At 42.7% G+C, this 22,872-nt stretch overlaps 1 protein-coding gene across 3 annotated transcripts in view; it reads right to left on the reverse strand.

The window, feature by feature from the left end:
- TSHR (thyroid stimulating hormone receptor) overlaps positions 1-21,258 on the reverse strand; it is a gene marked incomplete at both ends in the record, with an annotated part of 57,297 nt that extends 36,039 nt beyond the window's left edge. For all 3 annotated transcript variants that reach the window (XM_084263298.1, XM_084263297.1, XM_084263296.1), the window contains one exon: positions 21,089-21,258. In XM_084263298.1, coding sequence (XP_084119424.1) covers positions 21,089-21,258 — 170 coding nt within the window. The remainder of the gene's footprint in view (positions 1-21,088) is intronic.
- Between the last annotated feature and the right edge of the window lie 1,614 nt (positions 21,259-22,872).

A 22,872-nucleotide genomic window follows, 5' to 3' on the forward strand; every position in this document is an offset into this window, starting at 1 on the left:
TGCATGAGGACTCTGATGGTACATTGAGTGGGGATAGTCAAACCTGGTATTTGCCAGATGTTGGCAGAAGGGGCTGGACAATTTGGGCATTCACTTCTTAGCTCTCCCTCATGTACATCCTAGCATATCAATATGAAATGAAATAAACAGGGACTTCTCTTGGTGAACTGGACAGGGACCTGAGTAATGGAAAAAATGAATCACATTCCTTTCAGCCTTTTCTGAGATGGGAAGTACCAGAGGAATTGGTAAAAACACTGGATTCTGAAATGGCTGGGCAGATTAATGGAATAAAACCACATCAGAGCATATAAAATATGATTTCTCAAGTTCAGAGAGTGAACGAACCCTGAACTATTACTGGGAGAGTATTCCAGGACAGTGCTACTGCATGTTTGCCTAATTCATATGCTCTTCATGGGTCATACTTCACTGGTCACAGCTGCAGGCAGGTGACTGGGAGAGATGGAGCTTCGGTATGATTCTGTGCAACCTCTCCTCTGTCCTTGCACAGAGGGAGCTCTACAAGCCTGGCAAGGTTCAGCGCTAAAGGACCTTTACCCCAGCACATTCTTAATTAATCCCATGAAATGTACGTAGCTGTAGGTATGAAACATTTCAAAAGAAACACGCTGTAACCACCACTTGTGAGAGTTTTCCTTTTTTCCCCCTTTTTGGCTTTCCTCTCCCATGAAAGCAGCAGTTTTGAAACAGATCCCAGTAAAGTGAGACTTGCACTTGCAGTCTCCCTTCCCCTCCCCTAATTTAATCTATACTTGCTGTCCATTAAATGCTACATAAATACTCCAGCAAAATCTAATACAGCTTCCACCGTGACTACACATAATGTTATGTTATGAGGAGTTACTAAGATAGGACAGGCTGCAGTGACCAGTCACAGGGCTCAGTCAAATGTACTGACCAGTCCCATTTCACATGTAAGAGACCTCTTTTCTATGCCTTTCTGTTCATTCTCCCTTTGATTCCTTGCCCCTGCACATCACCTCATCAGTTTGCATAATTGCACCAATCCCTCAGCCCAATAGCCAGGACCAGGTCTGCATCCTTATCAGCTGTGAAGTCCAGACTGGCCCCTCTTTGAAGTGATGGCTGGAGTTTCTTGATAGCCCTCACTGACCAGGCTGGTTTCTTGTCATTGCTGTTTCTCTGTGAGGTCTGCATCTTTGTATGCTTTGTTTATTGCCTCCCTATTCCTTAGTATCCCATCTGAGAAGGTCCTTGATCAATCTTAGGGAGCAGACACTCTTTCACACACTCTTACAGGTAACTTGATTTCTCAACGTAGAACAGTTCTTTGATACCATTAAACTTTGCATGTCTGAGTCCCTCCAACAAAAAACAACCCATTTTTCAACCTCCTGCATTTATTTAATCAAGCAATGAGACACACTCCCCCATCCCCCAAAATACATCCTGTAATGCAGATGGAAACATTTGCCTAACAACACATAGTAAGCTGTTGGCTTAAACTATTTATTATAATGTCTATTGGATTGATTCCACATTCCTGCTGCATTGTAGTTCAAAAGCTGCTCTGGGGAGGAAGCTGCACAATGTAGGGCTTGGTTTAAAGTGCCATTGATGACATACAGTAGATTTTAGCACAATCTCACACTTCTTCTTCACACCTGATCCTCTCATTGCACAGCAGCCTCCCAAAGAACTGCACCTGGCATACAAGTCTGAAAACCACGTCTCTGGATGTGTTCAAGGCTTGATGGTTCTGTCTTCTTCTTTTCTATCTCTTGGACATCAAATATACTCCCTGGACCTTGATGGTAACACCATCCTCTCTCATGGAACGCTGGTGCACCTAGGCTGGCAGAAATCCTCTGTGACAAGGGACCTGACCTCACGTCCCAGTACCTGGCAGAGAGGGAACCCTTCTGGCTCTGCTGCAGCCTGCCTGCTGCAATCCCTACAGCCACATCGAAGCCCCAGGGAAGGAAGCACAAAGCACCTAAGCTGCCCATGCCAGTGCTGAGAGGACATGATCTTTTAGCAGGAGGGACCTGAAGGAAAATAGTGAGCAATTCACCTGAAACCAACATTCTCCTCAAATATAAACTGCTTCATGGTTTCTATATTAAGAAATCTCTGTCTAACCATATATACATGATTTGAATAACATCCTCAGCAGTGTCTGTGGTGTTACTTCAGTAAGCCACATTAGGGCAGTGAATACATACTTTGCATCCTTAGCCACTTCATTCAAACACGTTTTTAAACATCTGTCTACAAAACATGATGAATGAATAGGGCTCATCCAAAGACTTTCAGATTAAAATGACATGATTCATAATTTGGATTATTAGCAACAATAGCTACAAGTATGTCAATGAAATATTCTCCACAAATAAAAGGAAGGGGAAAAAAAAGGACCATATGTGAAACAAAGTCAGAATTTTACATAATAATCTAATCTTTCTGATAAAGTTATGACAAGCAATGACCTTCCAGCTTTTGTATTGGAGAAATAAATATGATAGTTAAGATAATAGCTAGGCAAACAATCATTGACACATTACCTTCTAGCTTCTTATACTCAAGAAAGCCAATCACGAGTTAAACAAGCGTTAAGAAAAATTAGATTATTGTTCTGAAACAAACGCCTGGTGTCCTGTCAGCGGTGCAGAAACAGCTGCAGGAAGGCATCTGACACAGACACACACATGCTGAGCTTACCAGAAGACGATTACCACCTAGTGGCTACTGCCAGTAGTACCGACGGTGCGAGGGACGGAAGGACTCGCGTGGCCAGGTAACTAACAGGAGGAAACCTCTTCGGAATTTGCTAGAAGCCTCACGCAGCTACTTGAATCTCAGGGGTTGGAAGGGACCTGGAGAGCTCATGGGGTCCAACCCCCCTGCCAAAGCAGCTCCCCAGCTCATATTGCACAGGGCGGCGTCCAGACGGGGCTGGAATCTCTCCAGAGAAGGAGACTCCACACCCCCTGGGCAGCCTGTCCCAGGGCTCCCTCACCCTCACTGGGGAAAAGTTCTTCCCCATGTTGGTGTGGAACTCCCTGTGCTCCAACCTGCAGCCATTGCCCCTTGTCCTGTCCCCACAGACACTGAAAAGGGGCTGCCCATTCCCCCTGCATCCCATCCTTCAGATATTGATAAACATTCATAAGGTCCCCCCTTAGTCTTCTTTTCTCCAGGCTGAACAGCCCCAGCTCACTCAGCCTTTCCTCACAGGGGAGATGCTCCAGGCCCTTCAGCATCTCTGTCCCTCCTCTGGACTCTCTCCAGGAGATCCCTGTCTGTTTGATCCCAGGGAGCCCAGAACTGGACACAACACTCCAGGTGGGGCCTGACCAGGGCAGAGCAGAGGGGGAGGATCCCCTCCTGTGACCTGCTGCCCACACTCCTCCTCATGCCCCCAGGATCCCCTTGGCTCTCTCTATCAGCCACAGCAACACACTGACAGGTGCCCAAAGGTTGCGTTAGAGTCATTTTCAAATTGCAATAAAAAGCCTGCAGTGATGTAAGGAACACTTACATTACAACACATGCACACAACATGCACACAACCCAGGTATTGCCAGGGAGTCACAGTAAGAGCATCACAGCACAGGTAACGCTTCAATGTGCATTGATACATTTCTGCAAAAGATGTAATTAAAATAACACCCTTGCAGTGACACAGATGAATGCCCTGAGAAATGGCAAGAGGTAACAGCTAATTTTAATGTCGCATTCTAAATATGTGGCTCAGTAAAATCCTCATTTGGATATATCATCAAATCACCTGCTCTCCGTTTCTCAAATTTTTCAAATACAGAACATTCTCCCAGAAAAAAAACATCAAAGTGCAATACAGTTTAAAAAAAATTAACAGAAATTATTGGGATTTACAATTATGAGAAGTCACTTTATGCCAAATTAAAACAGGTTTTGATAAAAAATACACACAACTGCCCTGCATAGTGGTAAGGTCTTTGTAAAGCATTTTTGTTTAACATTTGAAGGACAGAATGTTTTTCCATTGATTTCTGCCTTTATGTATAAACACTAAAACTACAAGTCAACTGTTTTAAATATTTTCTCCTTATTCCAGGCAAATTTGAATAGACAATATAGTTGAAAAGACAATAAATTACTAAGTGAAATATTTGAACTAAAAAAACCCCAAACAACTCCAAACAAAATACTCTAAAAATCAGTAACTGCTTTGTTTGGGGAAATTTGTTTCCAAGCCCTACACACATACCCAGAAAATGAGTTCTGAACAAAACTGGGAGCTACCTTTGAAATTTTCAGTTCATGTCAGTTCAAGATATTGTTCACATTCCTCAAAGGAAATTATTAATATGCTTCATGATACAATGGGTACCTGCAAACCCAGTGTATGTCTGCTGGGTTTGCATCAAATAAAGTAGAAGCCAAGTTAAGTACATGATGAGATATCTCATGTAAATATCAAACACAGACATACAGCATATTCATTGGCCACTTGACTTCTGGCACAATCTGTATATTCCGTGGGTTATCATAAGGGCTAGACTTTTTTAAAAGAAAAGTTTTAGTTGCAATTAGTTCATTTTCTGAACAGCACTGAGGGTTTTTTTTTTATTATTTTAAAAGGATTTAACTGTTTCTGAAGCCAAAACCAGATTTGAGCTTTCTTAAAACAACAAATTACTTTTCTAACAAACACTGTTATAATCACCAAATCCATTAAAATATCAATTGTCTTTCAGGTAAGCACTTAAATAATGGTATGCACAGACTGCAATGTAAAATGCTTCCAAAACACTGCATTTTACAGCAATCTGTACTTTAAAAATCTCCCACAAATGTGACACGTTATTACAATTACCTACATGTTGTGTTTCAAAAGGCACTGTATGACTTCTGTAAACATGCTGGTGAGGTGGAATAATCCTGCATGTGGACCTACACTAGGGCCAAGAAATCAGTATGTATTGTCTTTTCAGTTAAGTGAAACGTTTTGTTCATAATCACAATGGTGATTCATAGAAAAAAAAACCCTATTCTGGGGATTTGCAAAGTTGTTCACAAACTATATCCTGCTTCACTGTACACACACACAACAATCCAATGAGGGGACCAGATGAAGAACGTGCATGAGTGACACCAGTGGATCAGGGAGACTACTGAAGGCCATAATAGTATTTTTTAACATTAAACACATTTTTCTCCCCCCATTAGTTATCAGTCATCGTATCAATAGCATTCTGGTATGTTTGTGACAGTTGAAATTCCTGTGTCACACCACGCAGTGCTGTGACACTGGTGACAAAACCAGCTAGTGCTGGGGACTGTACAAAGGCAAAACAAAAAGCTGCTCCCACTCCCAGGAGACGTGAGCATGAAGCTGAACCTGCCTGCTTTCACTATACACATAGCTTGCTCCACAGCAAAGCAGAGGCACTGCAATTACTTCTAGTGTAGATGCTAAGAAGAAATGAGGATACTGCACGATTTAGTTAGTAGATTAATGGATTAAAAGTAAAGGGAGGAGGGTTTAGATTAGGTATTAGGGGGAAGTTTTTTACAGAGAGAGTGGTGAGGGGCTGGAAGGGGCTGCCCAGAGAGGGGGTGGGTGCCCCGTCCCTGGAGGTGTTCAAGGTCAGGTTGGATGGGGCCCTGGGCAACCTTGTGTAGCTCCAGGCCTGGAGGTTGGTGTCCCTGCCTGTGGCAGGGGGGTTGGAGCTCTGGGATCCTTGGGGTGCCTTCCAACCCATGCCAGTCTATGATTCTATGATTCTAAGCAGAGGCACTGCAAATAGTTCTGGTGTAGATACTATAAGAAGAAATGAGGGTACTGCACAATGTCACAACAGACAACAGTGACATAGCAGGAGAAACTCATTTTTATCTACTCCTTGTCAGTGGAGATGACTAGTTTTGATCTTCTTAGTAGCAAAAAGAGGTTTCAGACAAGAGTTTAAAGACTCTACTTGAGGAGAGGATTTCGACAGTCATTGAACAGACTGGTTCTCTAAGTGTTACAGTCCACTGAATCTTGAATTGCTGCTGCAGCCAGTTTTTGTTATGGTGTTTTCTTTTGCCATTAAATTCCAACCCATTACACTTGAGAAGGGCACAACAGGCTTCTCCTGGACTGAGAAATGGAGTTTACTGATAACTGTAAAAGGAAAGAAAAATTTCAGTGCTACAAAATACTGTAACTGCCAGGCAAATGTTTACACAGCATTTTGCAAAACCCTTTTAACAGTGTGTTTTCTGTCAGTATCAATTAAGAAGGCGACTTCTTGCATATTTGACTCCTACAGGCTTTGTATATATTTGCAAAATCAATAAATATTTGGTATTCTCCATAACGTGGGTTTACAGAAACCCAAAGCAGTCTAAAAAAGGTGATTGCATTTGGAAAACTGAACCATTTTAGAAAGTGGTTTAAAAAAGTCTAAATTATCTGCCTTCATCACCAACTGTGATGGGATAATTTCACATGTAATATAGATAGGCTACTGTCAAATGCTGCTCTGCCAAAACAGGGATGGGTACTATGCAGTACAATCTCAGTTCCTCAAACACTTCAAAGGTGCTTTTGTATTCTGCTGGGCTGAGCTGTCCTGGCTTCAGCTGGCATAGACTTAAATTTTCTTCCCAGCAGCTGGTACAGTGCTGTGTTTGGGGTTTAGAATGAGAACCACATTGATTACACATTGACATTTCAGCTGCTGCCAAGCAGTCAAGGACTTTTCAGCTTCTCAAACTGGTCTGCCAATGAGAAGGGAGAGGACACAGCCAGAGCAGCTGATCCAAAGGGATGTTCCATACTGTACAGCATCATGCTCAGTATTCAAGTAGGGGTTTGCCTGGGAGGCGTGGCAGGTCAGGAACTAGCTGAGCATCAGCTCTGGGTGGTGACAAATTGTGCTCTGCATCACTTGCTTTGTATGAATTGCTGTTGTTGTCATTGTTGTTATCATTATCTTCCTTTCCTGTCCTATTAAACTCTACCTCAACTGATGAGTTTTCTTTCTGATTCTTTCCCTGTGGTGGGGAAGTGAGCAAACATCTACATGGCTGTTTTAGCTGCCTTCCAGGTTAAACCAGGACAAGCCCTTACGTACCATCATGTTCACAGGAAACACATCAAAGAGCCTAAACCAATTAACAGATGTTGTTGTGAAGCATCTAGTAGTAAAGTAGCTTGTTAGCCACACTTAGGCATCTCTTAAATGGTACCCAACATTTCAGAGAGTAGAAAAAGTATCTTCATTTACTCAAGAATTAAAAAGGGTCCCATCTGCAAAAAATACCTCAGAAATATTTTATGTCAACAGCTTCTATTCTATTCAAGACTCTGCAATACAGACAGTGCCCTAATACCTTACCCAAAGATACCCAGGTTTTGTGAAATCCAACGCTACTGACTCAAGTAGAAGCAGTAATAGCATCTACAGAAATTCACTACAATTTGAACCTGCTGACATAAGCTAAAGTAAGACTAGTTCTCTCTTGATCTCAAAAAAAGTGTGGTCTGAAAGCATTGTAGAGTAATTTTATGGAAATCTTTTTGACCTGTTTTGAAATAAACCAGAAGGTATCAAAATATACAGCAATCACCTCCAGTATATCCCCATGTAAAGAAAAACACCATTTTAAAGGGCGATCTTTAGAAAAAGGTTGAGTCACACAACACAGAAAGTTTGACCTATTTTCTCTCACAGGTAAGGAGATAGTTAAACACAGAGATTGAAGAACCAGTAAAGGTAATTGAAATGAAACCTTAACACTATTACCTAGCATGTTAACTGTGCAACTATGTATAACCCAGGAAAGAGTTAAACTGCCTTGATGGCACAATAGGAAAACTCTTCTAAATCTTTCAGCCACAGGTAGTAGGACCAACCTGACCTCTTATGCCTCTTACTTCATTTTCTCTTTCTTCTATACTCTTCATTGGATACCCAGATTTCTCTGCTTAATGTCTTCAGCATTGCAACCTTCTAATTTTCTGTAAAAATAGTGCAGACTTCTCTTCTGGTTTTGCCTTTTAGCTCTGGCATCTAAGAGAGTCTCCTTCGGGTGGAAGAGTATTTCATGTCTAGATTTTTTCTTCCTACTACTAAAAATATTGCAACTACTACTAAAAATACTACTTTCCTAAAAACACTGGCACACTTGGAGTATGATCAATTATATAGGTCTCATTGATCTCAGCTCACACCTAGATGTTCTTTGAAGACCACAGTGATTTATTGTGGTTAACCAGTTCTGGGCAGTATGTGGTGCCTCTGCTAACTAACCATCCATCCATCCATCCATCCATCCATCCATCCATCCATCCATCCATCCATCCATCCATCCATCCGCACTGGAGGAGCAGGTACTTACTCCGGATACAGCAGCCAAGAGCTGTGTTTCTGAAATACTAAGCTGAGAGTCTATAAATGGCCGCAAAGAAAGTTCAAATGGGACCACGAAAATCTCAGAAAACAGCAGTCAGAAGAGGTTCACTTCCTACAGAGAAAGAGAGTAAGAACAGGCTGTAATTGCTGGCAACTATTGTTTCTAATCAGAGGACCACTAAGTGCCCATAATTGCTGCCAGCTGCTCAGCAGAGGTCAAAAAGGCAAACTGAATGTTAGGAATTAATAAAATAGAGATATAGAACAAAATAAAGATTTTTTTTGGCCACTGTTCATGTATATAGCACCTGCAAAAGGATGTTCAAAGGTACAGAATGACTTGTAGACAGAAAAAAACTATGTCGCAGCCAGGAGCCTGTGTTTCCCCCAGATCCCCCTGTTTGCCTTAAAGGATGATAAAGGTGATGTTTGCCTTTTTCAGACATCATCAACCTCCCTTGATCACCGTGACCTTTCAAAGATGATAGAGTGGCCTCACCATGGCATTGACCAGCTCCCTCATCACTCTTAGGTGCATCCCACCTGATCCCACAGATTTCTGTATGTCCAGAACACTTTGGTGTTGCTTTAGTATCTCTTGACCTGCAGGTAACGCTCCATTTCCTCCGGCTCTGCTGCTAGGCAAAGGGACCTAGGAGGTCTGGGAGCAGATGAAATAAAACCAAACAACCCAGTTCAAAGAAGGCATCGAGGTCTTTTCCATATCCTTTGTCATCAGGTCCCTTGTCCCCCTGAGCAGTGGACCCATAGTGTCCTTGGTTTTCCTTTTGTGTACCCATCTTATCCTTTGCCAGTTTCAGCTTCAGCAAAACTCCAGTTCTCCTGATTTGATTCTTGTATATAAGACTTTTCATACCCTGTGCCCTGGGTATCTGCTTCTGGTCAATAGTTAGGATAGGATCTTGGGTGAGATGGACCTTTATGACCCAGTACTGTTAAATCTTGATGCTCCAGGACATTTCCAGGAGTATGTACACACACTCCTCTCCCAGGAACTAATGGAGTAATCTGCTCTCAACTCAGACCAGTTAGTCAGAAAAGAAATGCTCAACCAAAATAATTTCAAAGACTCCATGTTAAAAAATGCACTTTTCTCCACACACATTTCATTAAGGAGTTTCCAGCAATGGTACTATGAACTAAGGCTATCTGAAATACAACTTTCCTAGAGAACTTCTCCAAGTGGGGAATTTCCTCTCCCTTCCTCCACAAGGACTGATGCAAGCTGGGAAAAGGGAAGTCCCTGTTGCAACAAGACAGTGAACAAAGGTTATAAAAAAATAAAGTCTAGAGCATAGCACAGCTATTAGAAAAATAGTTCTGTTCCTTCTTAGTGGGCAAACTGAGTTACAAAGAAAAAAATTATGCAAGGGCTTCTTCAGATCTCTTATCTAACCTGAACATGACCACGAGTTCAGCTGAAGCTGGGACCATCCTGATGGAAATTTTGAAATTCGTGTAGCCCAGAACAAAAGGGTTGTTCCTGATACAATTCTGAACATGTGTATCTATACTGATTGCAAAACCAAAGCTCTGAGCATCAGCTTTTTTCTGGTGGTCAAGAGGAGAAGTTGCTACCATAGATGCCCAAGAGAAGAACCTTCAGCATTTTCACCAAAATAGAATTCTTTTTCTACATAGCCTTTCTTTCTGGCCACTTACATATGATTACAGTATTTTTTCAACTTTTTTTTTTGTTCCTTTTCTTGATTTCTCTCTGAATCAGACCTGCAGGTTGAAAAGTGTTTGCAGTACAGAGGCCATCCTCCCAGACTCTGAAAATGTTTCGGTCGGTCGCTACTTGAATCCCGTCCCTTTAAAGAAATCTTTGGATGTTTATTTGTGAATAAGGAGGTAATTTGATTGGAATCTGACTAGCTGAGCAGGGATTATAGAACAGCATGCTTTAGTTTATATTTTCTTTATATTTAAAATGTAAATTAAGAAATTTACTACTATTACATTTGAACAAAGAAGCAACATCTGGTTTGGTGAGACAACAAAAGTCTGAGATCATGTATGACAGAAAGGAAACAGGCTTTAAAAACCTCAGAGGCCTTTATAAACAGTCAGAGATACTTTAGCATTCAGAAAGATCTCTGAAACCTAATTTTTTGGACATATGACAAACATTAAGAGCACAGAGGGAAATTTAGAGCAACGTTCATCCTAAAACTTAAGATTCACCAAAGGCCTTTTAGAAATATAACTACACCAGAAGTTACTTCAAAACTGCTTGAATTTCTACTGAAAACATACACAGTAATTTTGGGTTTATATTTGCTTAACTTAAATGTCTTTCATTTATACATTACAATGATGGCAGTGCTCTACCTTAGGGGAAAAACACAGCCCCATTCCAGAAATACGTATATATTATGTATGTAAATATACAGCTGTCTACTGCCTTATAGATGCCTGTATTTGTCTGTATCTGCCTGCAGTCCTACCTTACCTTTGGAGGCAAGAACCATTTATGTCCTGTCCTTGTATGATGTCCACAGATAGAGTTTTGGTCCAAAAATGACAGTAATACAGTCAATGAACGAAGTTACAAATGTAATTTGCTCAATTTCTCCTATTTGAGGAATGTAAGGAATGGGCTGGAGTTGACTTCTGGTGATGACAATGCAAGTTAAGTACAGGCAAGTATGAGAAGGGCAGCTGGTATGTAAATGGACATTTAAAATGTAGCCTCATTAAAAAGGGGATCCAGTACTGAAAATCCAGTGGCAGCTTTTGAAAGACTTTTTTTTGCCTGTCAGGTTATCTAAACTCCTCAGTGCAAGACAACAACGCTGATATGGAAACCTGATGAGCATCCATGACATTTTTACTACCAGTAACAAAAGCACTGGTGTACCAGCTGGCATCCCAGACTGTACAACACTTCAGGTTTAGATTCTTAGATAAACTGCCAAGGAGAGTGAACATGGTACTACAACATGGTGATAAGGCTAGTAATATGCAAGTAAATAGATCTAAGTTTTGAGGCTGATCAAAGAGAGCACATTCAGCAGTTTCTAAGGCAATACATTTATTTGTATCTTTAATTAGATCTTCCTTCAGAAATAGTTTTTGCTGTTATTTTCCAGCAGGTATAAATGTTTATGTAAGGATTTTACATATTAAAAGGAAGTTTATGAGATTATCTCCTCCTGAGGGAGGAGAAAAATAGTTCTTACCAAGCAAACAAACAAAAACCCCCAAAAAACCCCAGTCTAGCTCATTTCCAAGGTTGTGAAAGTTTGGATAAATAGACACCAAATAAATTATTGGTTCAAAATAGGGAAAAAAAAAAAAGAAGAGCAAATGAAATTCCACAGGGAATCATAGAATCATAGGCTGGCATGGGTTGGAAGGGACCCCAAGGATCATAGGGCTCCAACCCCCCTGCCACAGGCAGGGACACCAACCTCCAGGCCTGGAGCTACACAAGGTTGCCCAGGGCCCCATCCAACCTGGCCTTGAACACCCCCAGGGATGGGGCACCCACCCCCTCTCTGGGCAGCCTGTTCCAGCCCCTCACCACTCTCTCTGTAAAAAACTCCCCCCTAATATCTAATCTAGACCTTCCTTCCTTTAGCTTTAAATCATCCCCCTTGTCCTGCCATTGTCCACCCTTTTAACAAGCTGATTCCCCTCCTGTTTCTCTGCTCCCTTCAGGGACTGGGAGGCTGCAATGAGGTCCCCCCCCAGCCTTCTCTTCTCCAGGCTGAACCAGCCCAGCTCCCCCAGCCTCTCTCCGTAGGGGAGCTGCTCCAGCCCTCTGATCATCTTCGTGGCTCCTCTGACCCCTCTCCAACAGCCCCACATATTTCTTGTATTGGTGGCCCCAGCTCTGGACACAGGACTCCAGCTGGGGCCTCACTAGGGCAGAGTAGAGAGGGACAATCCCCTCCCTGTCCCTGCTGCCACCCCTCTGCTGATGGATCTGGATAAGAACTTAGGCTTTTTAATATACATTCATAAATGACCTGGAAAAGAGGGGTGAACAGTAAGGTAAGAAAGTTTACTCATGGTAGGAAGTTACTAAGGTAGCAACGCTGAGAGCTGACCGTGAAGAACTTCACAAGGCTCTGACAGGACTGAGTGGCTGGAAAATAAACTGGTAAATGAAATTTGGTGTCAATAGATGCAAATGATACACAAAAGGAAAATCACACATTGATATGTGTTGAAAATTGCAGGTTCGTTTTCACTCAGGAGCAGATCTTGGCATTATGTTAAGTCTTGGCATTAGACCCATGGAAACACGGATTCAGTGTTTATTAGAGTAAAATAAAACAAAAATCAAATTATTAGAAAATACTAGGAAAGGAATAGTTAACATACTTTGGTCACTGTAGAAATATAGGATTTGTACTGGTATTGTCATGTGGTGGAGAATATTTACGTAGAAACTGAAGAAATACAAAGAAAGCAAGAAGGATGATCAAAGTTATGGAAGAGTTCCCACAGAAAGTACTGGGCAGCCTGGGACTCAGCTGAGGAATGGCTGAACGGAGACATTCTACACATCAGAAAGGACAGGGAGAAGATGGGATTGATTGATTACTCCTTCAAAAACAAGAGGAAAATGCCAGATATATGAAGTTCAGCAATTTAAAAAAAAAACCCCAAACCAAACCACCAAACCAAGACACAAATCCACCAAAACCAAAGGGAAAGTGTTTCTTCATGCAACAGGAAGCAGACCTGTGAAATTCCTTGTCAAAAGACATTGTGGATACAACAACCTGATACAGGCTCAAGGCAAAATTGGATGTGCAACTGAAAGGGAGACCCACTGAGAATTTAAAACCATATTTATGAACAGGCTCAGGAAATTCCTTCAACTGAAAAAGGTGAGAAGCTGGGAAAGTGTTCAGGGAGTATTACATGTGCTCGGTCTGTTCTTACCCTTCCAGTCTGCCTGCAGTCCCTCTCAGATACGGAGTACTTGGCAAAGTGGGTCCTTCATTTCAGTCAGCCTGCCTATTCTTATGTTGTTAATGTCACTGCTGTAGACTAATAAAAGAATTGTTTCTTATTTAGCTGAAAACTCACTCTATACCTCAATTAAATCTATTAAATTAAACGGTGGAATTTTTGCTAATGTAATTCTTCAGCAGCTAGAAATAATTTAATGTTTTTGCAGGAAAAAAATAACCTATTGGAGCTCTATGCCCAAAAACATTTAATAAAGCATATGGGTAGTTCAATTTTAATGCTGATAGTTTAAGAAGGTGGTAGAAATGTTGGAGACAGTTCAGAAAGGAATCACAGGTTTAAATACACTATGGAAAGATGTGCCTTAGAGTGGAAGATGGTTCAATTTATCAAAACAAAAAGGAGCCATTTGATCATGCTGGCTGTGAGAATGTGGGGTTCTTTGGTCTGACAGGTAAAGACGCCACAAAATCCAGTGGCATAAAGCTACAGTTGCCCGGATTTCATCTTGGGAGAGGAAGTATTTATCCCAATCATTTACTCCAGGATAGTTCTGGCACTTTTCTTATGTGCAGTTCAGAGGATCAAAATTAGAAGCCTGAATTTCTTGAGTCAATGCAGAGAGTGGCAATTCACTCCAGAGTGGCAATTCAAAGTGCATAAATTCAATGCCTAAATACACTTCCCTACTTTGTACCACACAGCAGTAGCTGCAAACACAGACAAAAAGCCAGGATGATGGAGCATTTGAACAAGTTGTTAACATTTTATGGGATTCTTTTTAATATTATTTTTAAACGAACAATATATGATTTTTCTAAACCCAAACAATAAGAAAGGAGAAGGAGCTCTAATTAATTATACCTATTGGGAGGTTTTATGCTTTTTATCACCTGGAATGTCAGACTAGACGTTCCCACAAGCCATACCAACCTTCAAAACTATGCCTACACAACTTCCTAAGAAGAGTAAACAAGTGAAGTTCTCAAACAAGCACCTAGCATTGTGTTGTGCTACCCATAACCTGGGCTGCATCAAAACCAGCATGACCAGAAGGAGGTGATACTGATAGGACATGGGGTAATGGGTTTAAACTGAAAGAGGGTAGATTTAGATGAGTTATTAGGAAGAAATTCTTCATTCTGAGGGTGGTGAGACACTGGCACAGGTTGCCCAGAGAAGCTGTGGCTGCCCCCTCCCTGGCGGTGTTCAAGGCCAAGTTGGATGGGGCTTTGGGCAACCTGCTCTAGTGGAGGGTGTCCCTGCCCATGGTGTGTATCTGTGTGTGTGTGTGTGTAACTGGGTGATCTTTGAGGTCCCTTCCAACCTGATGTTATAATATGATTTTACCATGTGCCTGTTGACAGTGAGTTAAAGAGCTGTTGAAAGCAAACTCACTCTTTTTGCTACAGTTACATGGCAGTAGATGATAAACCATTCCCAACCCAAATATTTCTTACAATGTAATTAAGATTACATTAGTCCAGTCTCTAAAAGATGTGGGCAAGAAGCTGTGATACCAACCTTGATGAATCCAAACCCGTACCGGGTTTCAGTCTCCCTGCAATGGGTCTGTGCAATTCCTGCTCGCTCTGAGGGCAACTAGCCTCACCCAAAGGGAACAGTAAGGTCTTTCTCTTTCAGCTAGCAGTAACAGGTGGTGGCAGGCTATTGAGGAGCAACAGCACGATATAAAACCAGCACGTATCAATCTCTCACCACGATCACAGCCTATCTATGTGTGCTTTACTACAACACCCAGACTAAAAGAAACTAGGAATAGCCTAAAGAAGAAGCAGTCGGTTCCAGGTCATAGTTCCAAGTAAATTGCCCTCTGATGAATTCCCTGCATTCTGAAAATTAAGAGTTTGTTGCTACCTTTTCTTCTCCTTGCTTAAACCTCCTGTCAATCCATAAACCAGCTTGCTTTCCTATGGCAAACAGCTAATTTGTCTCAGATCTTTCCTAAGGTCCTTGCTGGTTTTTTGTTTTTAAAGGTGACTTCAGAAATCAATAGATTCACATATTTTTGATTAATTTAAAAGACTAGCATATATATTTGGGAGGCAAGTTTTCCCTTTATGAAAGTCAGATTGATTCCTTCCTTTTTTTTCCACAGTCTTCCAAAGAAAACAGACTTACCAGCATTTTCTTCCCAAGGTATTCCCTAAATCTCATTTTTAAAAGAATTATGCTATGCTTGTGTGACCTTCCATTCCTCTGCCAAGATGGCTGTTTAAACAGTAAGTTACATATTACAGTAGATAATGCAGCAATTCCACATTTTAATGTCTTTCAAACTCCTGCACAAGTTCCCTCTGGCTCAAGGAATTTAATACTATTCAATTTTAAAATTTCTTTCAAAACCAGCTTTATACTGACATTTTTGTTTGATAGAAGTTTTCCAGATTTTCTTTCCAAATAGCACCTGGGAACAGGATAGAAACCTTATTAGCATCCCTCTTTTTTTTTTTTTTAAAGACTATACTGAGTTTTTATGATAGTACAAGTTTCTCTTAAAATATTTTTGTATTGTATTACTTTTGAGTTTCCAAAGATTTCCTCATTTGGGCATGACTCCCATTTTCTGAAGGATGCCCTAATAGCTTCCTTGAGTTGTCTGTTTAACCATGACAGTGTTTTTTCTGTTCTTTCAGACTCTCAGTACTTCATCATTAAAATAGGGATAATAATTATGTGCTTATGTTGCATGGTTATTTATGAAAATGGATTTTCAATACTCCATAGTTAATTCTGAAATAATGAAAAATCATGATAGAATTACCTGAAGTCAGAACATCTCTGAATTTCAGACAATTCCTAAAAAATAAGATCTTGGGGGGGAAATATTGTAGGTCAGTTTAATTTATTTTCAACATAGAGACATAATCTCCTTCAGTTTTACTTGCCTATTCTGTGAACTCAAAATGCCCTAAACTACACATTAAGCTTATTAAAAATGTCTTTTCAGATCCCAGTGATGCAGTCACTCCAGGTAAAACTCTTAAAGACTCTACGCATTTTGTTCTCCAGTTCTCAAAAATACTTTTATCCAGAAGTATTTATGGATATTCAAGATGCCATTGCTAGCTCTAAATACCACATTGTAAATGTGTAAAATATGTTAAACAGTTTCCATATTTCTTTTATAAGAAGCTGATAACAGCATGGGGAACTAAAGGGACGAGCTGATTCACCACATCTTGTTATCCCAGTATCCACGTGCTCACTCTTACCAGCAGAGTAAACATCCAGGTGTCAGGGCTCCTTGCCCTTGAAGGGTGAGCTACCTTGTATTTAACAAAAATGAAGTATCCTACCCATAGCAAAGATCCTGCAGCAGATCATAGAATCATAGAATCACAGACTGGCATGGGTTGGAAGGGACCCCAAGGGTCACAGAGCTCCAACCCCCTGCCACAGGCAGGGACACCAACCTCCAGGCCTGGAGCTACACAAGGCTGCCCAGGGCCCCATCCAACCTGGCCTTGAACACCCCCAGGGATGGGGCATCCACCCCCTCTCTGGGCAGCCTGTTCCAGCCCCTCACCACTCTCTCTGTAAAGAACTACCCCATAATATCTAATCTAACCCTTCCTTCCTTTAGTTTAGTCCATCCCCCTTGTCCTGCCATTGTCTACCCTTTTAAAGAGCTGATTCCCCTCCTGTTCCTCTGCTCCCTTCAGGTACTGGGAGGCTGCAGTGAGGTCCCCCCACAGCCTTCTCTTCTCCAGGCTGACTCAGCCCAGCTCCCCCAGCCTCTCTTCATAGGGGAGCTGCTCCAGCCCTCTGATCATCTTTGTGGATGCAGAATCATAGCTTAATACCTCATGTAAAGAGCATATTCCTAGAGACTGTACTGATCTGCCAGTTCCACTGTCCCTCTCTGACAACCTCGTGTGCAATTTCACCTGGATTTCATTATGGTGATGTGGAAATAGCACCTGGGAACAGGACAGAAACCTTATTAGCACCCCTTAAAAAAAACAAAAAATTGAAAAGCAGGGAGGGCTCTGCCCTTATCCATTCTGCAGGGAACAAACACTCAGCACTTACAGAGCTGAACGAACTCAGGAGATGCTGCTTTCTCCCTAGTCATATATATATATGGGGTTTAGGCAATGGATGGGGCTGCTTTAGGTAACATTTGTGGGAGGAAACACGGGTCACTAGTGTTCATTTGTGACAGAAGGTATAAGGGGGAGATGAGAATATTGTCAGCAGGATTAAGGGACATAACATGGATCTGAAAATGCTGTGTATGCAGCTGCTGGGGGGAGGACAACATGTTGTAGCACCAACCATGCCCTGTTCCAACACTGTGGAAAAGCAGAAGAGCACTGCCAGACAAGGGGTTGGGACAGGGACCCCCTCAGTACCGTGCACAGAGTGCCACTGCCACAGCATGAAGAAGGACTGGAGTCAAGGATAAGTGGAAGAAAAGGAGGTCAGGTGAGGGTAGAATGGCACCAGATCAGGCCAGGTGTCAGGTCTGCAAAGAGAGGCATGAACATATTATAGATGTGACAAAATTACTGATACCAAATTTCATATTTTAGTCCTGCATTTCAATACCACTTAGAACTGCTTTCCTACCCAGAGCATCCTTAACTACAGGCAACCAGCTGTGCCTGTACTACACAAACCCTTTTCCTTTCAACTTATTTTGTTTAGTCTGTGGAAAAAGAAATGAAAATTAAAAAAAAAAACAGGAAAAAAAATCTTGTGCTGAAAAAAAAGCATCTCCAAGAAGAGTATATGTGCACTCAGCCATTCTGGATAAGCACCTACACTAATGATATTTGGATGAATGCATTAAAATGGGCTTAAAACAAACACATTTCCCTGGCTGAAGTTCAGGACACGTTTCCACTAAAAGAGTTTGGAAATAAGCTTTTATTTATTTATATATATATTTTTTTGCAATTTCTTATAAGGATGTCTTGTTTACAAAAGCCTTACACTACTCTCTTAAAGTAGGGCAGAGAAATCAGAACAGTCCCCACTGAACAATCGGGATGAAGCTTTAATTGGAGTTTCAAGATCCTGTACACTTGAAGAGAGCTCATCATGTCCGAAAGCTGGCAAAGTGTTCCTGGAGCTACCAGCCTCACAAACCCCACCAAACTGCGTATCCACATAAGGAAGTTTCAAATTGGAAAACGTGAAGTTCATGCAGAACCACCAAGGAGCAAAGTTACTTGATCTAAAGTAACAAATTTGCCGGATTTGGGTTGAAATCAGAGGGTTTTGATGTGTAACGTGCAGATACACACACCAACATGCTTCAGCAGAAGTGTGCACTTGTTCTTGAAGCCAACAGAAACGTCAATTCTTTTGGAATCTTTTGTCTTTGATTCAAAGCTGTTGCCAGGTGTAAGGATGCAGAACGAGACAGAAGCAGAGGCATCCATCTTACAGTCTCTCAGGAAAAGCCTGGTGGTGTTTTACTCTCCACATGCAGTTAGGTCAGTCTGAAGCCTGTGAAGCCCTCTGAATGAAAACTCAGACACCAGCAACTGTTCTGACTCCCATTTAGCATATGGAGGGAAAGAAAGATTGTCATTTGCCAAGAGCAAGGGACTACAGATACAGTCCTTCAGACTTCAGTACTTCAAATAACAATACAGAAGAAAAATACACACACCTCATCCAGAGAGAAAACTGCAAATTAAAATAAAGATTATTTTGTTTTTGTTAAAAAAGCTGTTCTCCTTACCTCTTTAGAAGAGTTTCCCCTTTATTTTCAAATCAGATAGACTATACAATGCATGTTTCTACCAAACACTATAAAATCACTGTTGTCATTACCTGGATTTTTTTCGTGCCTTATAATGACAATGGTAGGGAGCACACTCCCTGGGAAGTTTGTAAGGGTCACCCTAATTGGTACAGATGATTAAAGTACACCCAAAATGAACGTACAAATATTTCCCAATTGGTTTTGTTAAGTACTTTGTCTATAAGATTTTTAACTAAGTGTTTTTGTCTTTTAAACAGGCGTTTAAAACACTAGAACCCCATCCTCCACAGTTCTTCATTTGTGAAGCTGTATGTGGAGAGGTACTTTCCAGCCACCATACCAGCATTTTTCAAGGAAAGGATCCAGTTCCATTATGTGATCTCATTGTTTCCATTAACTATTTTAAATGGCATGTTTCTCCTGAAACTGTTTTATTTTCTACCTCTTCACTGTGGATTTCAAGGAAGGTACCACATGCTACACAGTCACATTACTGCAATTTCAAACCACATCCACAAAAGTATAATAACCAAACCAAAACCTATATAATTGCAAATCAGATCAACTGAGACACTGCAGTCTAGTAATAATAATAAAAAAGTAAAGGCAAAAATAACTAAAGGAAATAACAGATTTTTTTCTCTAATCAATTTGTTGCCTTTACTTTCAGTTGTTACAAAATCTTAAGACATCCATCCAAATACACTCAAAGAACTTCATGGCTCATATTTTCAAATAAAGTCCCAAGAATCATTATCAAGACATAAACCAACCTGTTCTTGTCTTGCAATGAAATCGACTAAGTTTGGGTTTACTTCCTTTGAAAGTAACCTACTTGTAAATGAACCTTCTCTTGGAGACCAGAAACATTTTGTGCCTTATGAGACAAAGTAAAAGCTAGAAGTGATCCTCCTGCTTAGTTCCAGCTGACTGGTGCCATTTCAGTGTCAGAGAACTTATGTGACAACGTCTCTATGGGGCTGACAGGGACATGACACAGGACACTCCTCTGGACTGGCAACAGGAACCCAGATACTCTGGTGCCTGTAGAAGCACTAAACATTTGGGTTTAGGTAATTGAATTGGAGCTCCAAATTTGCTGCTCTATCCCATCCTCCACACTTTTGTTTATCTGAAGTACTTCATCTCCCAGACGGTATACTGGGATTCTCAGTTCCCATGGATTCTTTTTGTTGGGTTTTGGCAGGGAAGCTGAAAGTGCACTGGAGCTTTCACAGAACTGTTTATGAGGTGGCATGTCCAATTCCTTTTTTTTCTTTTTTTAATTACAAAGCTGTGTTTGATCTATCCTTCCTTCCCCTCACTCCCTGGGCACATGCCACACAGATTCCAGCCTCCTGCTCAGCTTGCCCACAGCAACCCAATAGTTAACTTTCCCATATTCAACTCAGAAAGGCCCATAGGACAACAATCTCTTCCAACATTTCCATTTGAGGTTTGAGAGTCACTTTTCCCACCTCTCCCTGAAACACACAGTGTCTGCACACTGTCATTCCTGCCACATGTACTGCCCAGGTAAACTACAGCACTTCTCCCCCCCCCACACACCTCCCTCCCTCTCTCACATCACAGAGCATTAAACGGGGACCTTATTAATGTTTATCAATATCTGAAGCAGGGGATGCAGGGGGAATGGGCAGCCCCTTTTCAGTGTCTGTGGGGACAGGACAAGGGGCAATGGCTGCAAGTTGGAGCACAGGGAGTTCCACAGCAACATGGGGAAGAACTTTTCCCCAGTGAGGGTGAGGGAGCCCTGGGACAGGCTGCCCAGGGGGTGTGGAGTCTCCTTCTCTGGAGAGATTCCAGCCCCATCTGGACGCCGCCCTGTGCAATATGAGCTGGGGAGCTGCTTTGGCAGGGGGGTTGGACCCCAGGAGCTCTCCAGGTCCCTTCCAGCCCCTGTGATTCTATGATTAGCTCAGAGCATCTCCTGCGTGCAAAGTACGAACGCTCACAGCTGTCCCGAGTCTCCCCTAAATCACCCAAAGGTACTCACAGGGTCTGCGTGTCCTCCGGAAGGCTGGGAATGAAGTGGATGCCCCTGCAAATAACTTTGTAGTCGTCCCCGTCGGAACACTCGCAGAAGGCGGCAGGACACCTCTCTGTGCCCTGGCTGCACAGCACCAGCACCAGCAGCAACTGGAAGGCTACCGGGAGCCGCAGCATCTTCTGCCGCCCGCTGCCGCTCTGCCCCTCGCGTCTCCGCGGGCGGGGGAGGAGACCACGGCGCTGCGGGGGCACACGGCGCTGCCCCGCCGGGACAACCGTGGGGCAAAGGCGGCACCTCGGCTGCGCAACGCCGCCTCCTCCCTAAGCGGGGACAGGGAAGGTCTCAGCAAACCCTGCGCGCCCTCTCCCTCGGGCAGGCTCCATCTCCCCGCGCCCACGTCCGCTGCCCATCCCTCCCTGCCTCCCCCCGCCCCCGGTACTCCTCCCGCGGGGTCCCCCGGGCCGGTCCCCCGGCGCTCACCGGGGCAGCGCCGAGCCCAGCCGCGCCGGCCGGGACCCGCCACCCGGGCAGCGCCGCTCCCCGCGCTCCCGGCCGCAGCCGACGGGGCGCCGGGGCCACCTGCCGAGGGCAGCCGGGACTGCGCGGGGCGAGCCGAGCCGGGGCGAGAGCAGCCGGGGACGGAGCTGGGCTCCGGCAGCGGGACGAGCCCGCCGCGCCGTTTCCAAACGCGGCGGGGCGACGTCTTACCCCTCTTCCCCGCGCGTTCCTTCCGTGGCTTGAGCAGAGGGAGGAGGCTGTGGGAGCGCTACCCCACCCGCCAGAGCAGCCAGGGTAACCCACAGCTCTACACCACCTGCTACACGTTAACGCGGGACAGTGGCAAAGGGAGTTTGAAAAGCCGCATGAGCTCCAATGACAGCGAAACGAAGAGGAGAGCGCAACGTTTTCCACGTTACGAGAGAAGATAAAATCATTTCGTCAAAAAAACCGGATTAAAAAGTCTAACCTTGAGAGAAACAAGGTGGAGTTGCTGCCACATGAAGCAGCAATTCGCTCTGGTCGCTGTTAGGGACACAGGGACACAATGGCACAGAGGTTCCCACGCTGGAGCAGCCTTATCTGTGTCTGACAGACACATTAACAGCTGAAAACAATGGTTAATACTCACTTAATTCTGGGTTTCTTCATAAATAAGAGACACTCTTGCTAAATACAAATATTTAAAAGTAGGGAGAGAAAAAAAAACCCAGGTATTATTGTTTAATTCAATGAGGCAGTAAAGTAAGTTCTTTAACATTTCGCCTCAATTCCTTTTTTTTTTTTAAATGAAATGCCAGTGTTTTCTCTTTCATGTAGATTTGTGCAGTGAAAAGAAGAAAAATGTCAACAAAGTGCCAACAAAATATTTTGTAACCTTGGGATGAGGAAACTTTTCACTCGTGGTAAAAGACCAGACCACAATCTTCTTGGATAAATGGTTCCCCTCCAACTAGATTAGAGTTATCCAAAAGTTATTAGTACAACACACGGGGTATCAATTTGATATAACTCTTTAAAAGTAATTTAACTCAGTACATTAGTATGTGTTTCCTAAATATAATTAATGTCACCACTTTGGTCAGTGCTAAGGGAGACTCCAGCACAGTGTAAACCAGATTAAGGTGCTGGAAGCTGCTACCAACAAGTTTGGGTTTGCCATCTCTCTGCAGTGGGATCATGTTCTTTTCCAGCAAAGGGACAATGACAAATTTCATGAAGAAAGCCTCAGGTTAGTACAGGTTCTGAGGGTGGAAGAACACCTATTTCTGGGTTGCTATCCCATCCTGTCC

Source organism: Gallinula chloropus (assembly GCF_964237585.1).
Source record: "Gallinula chloropus genome assembly, chromosome: 4".
Lineage (NCBI taxonomy): Eukaryota > Metazoa > Chordata > Aves > Gruiformes > Rallidae > Gallinula > Gallinula chloropus.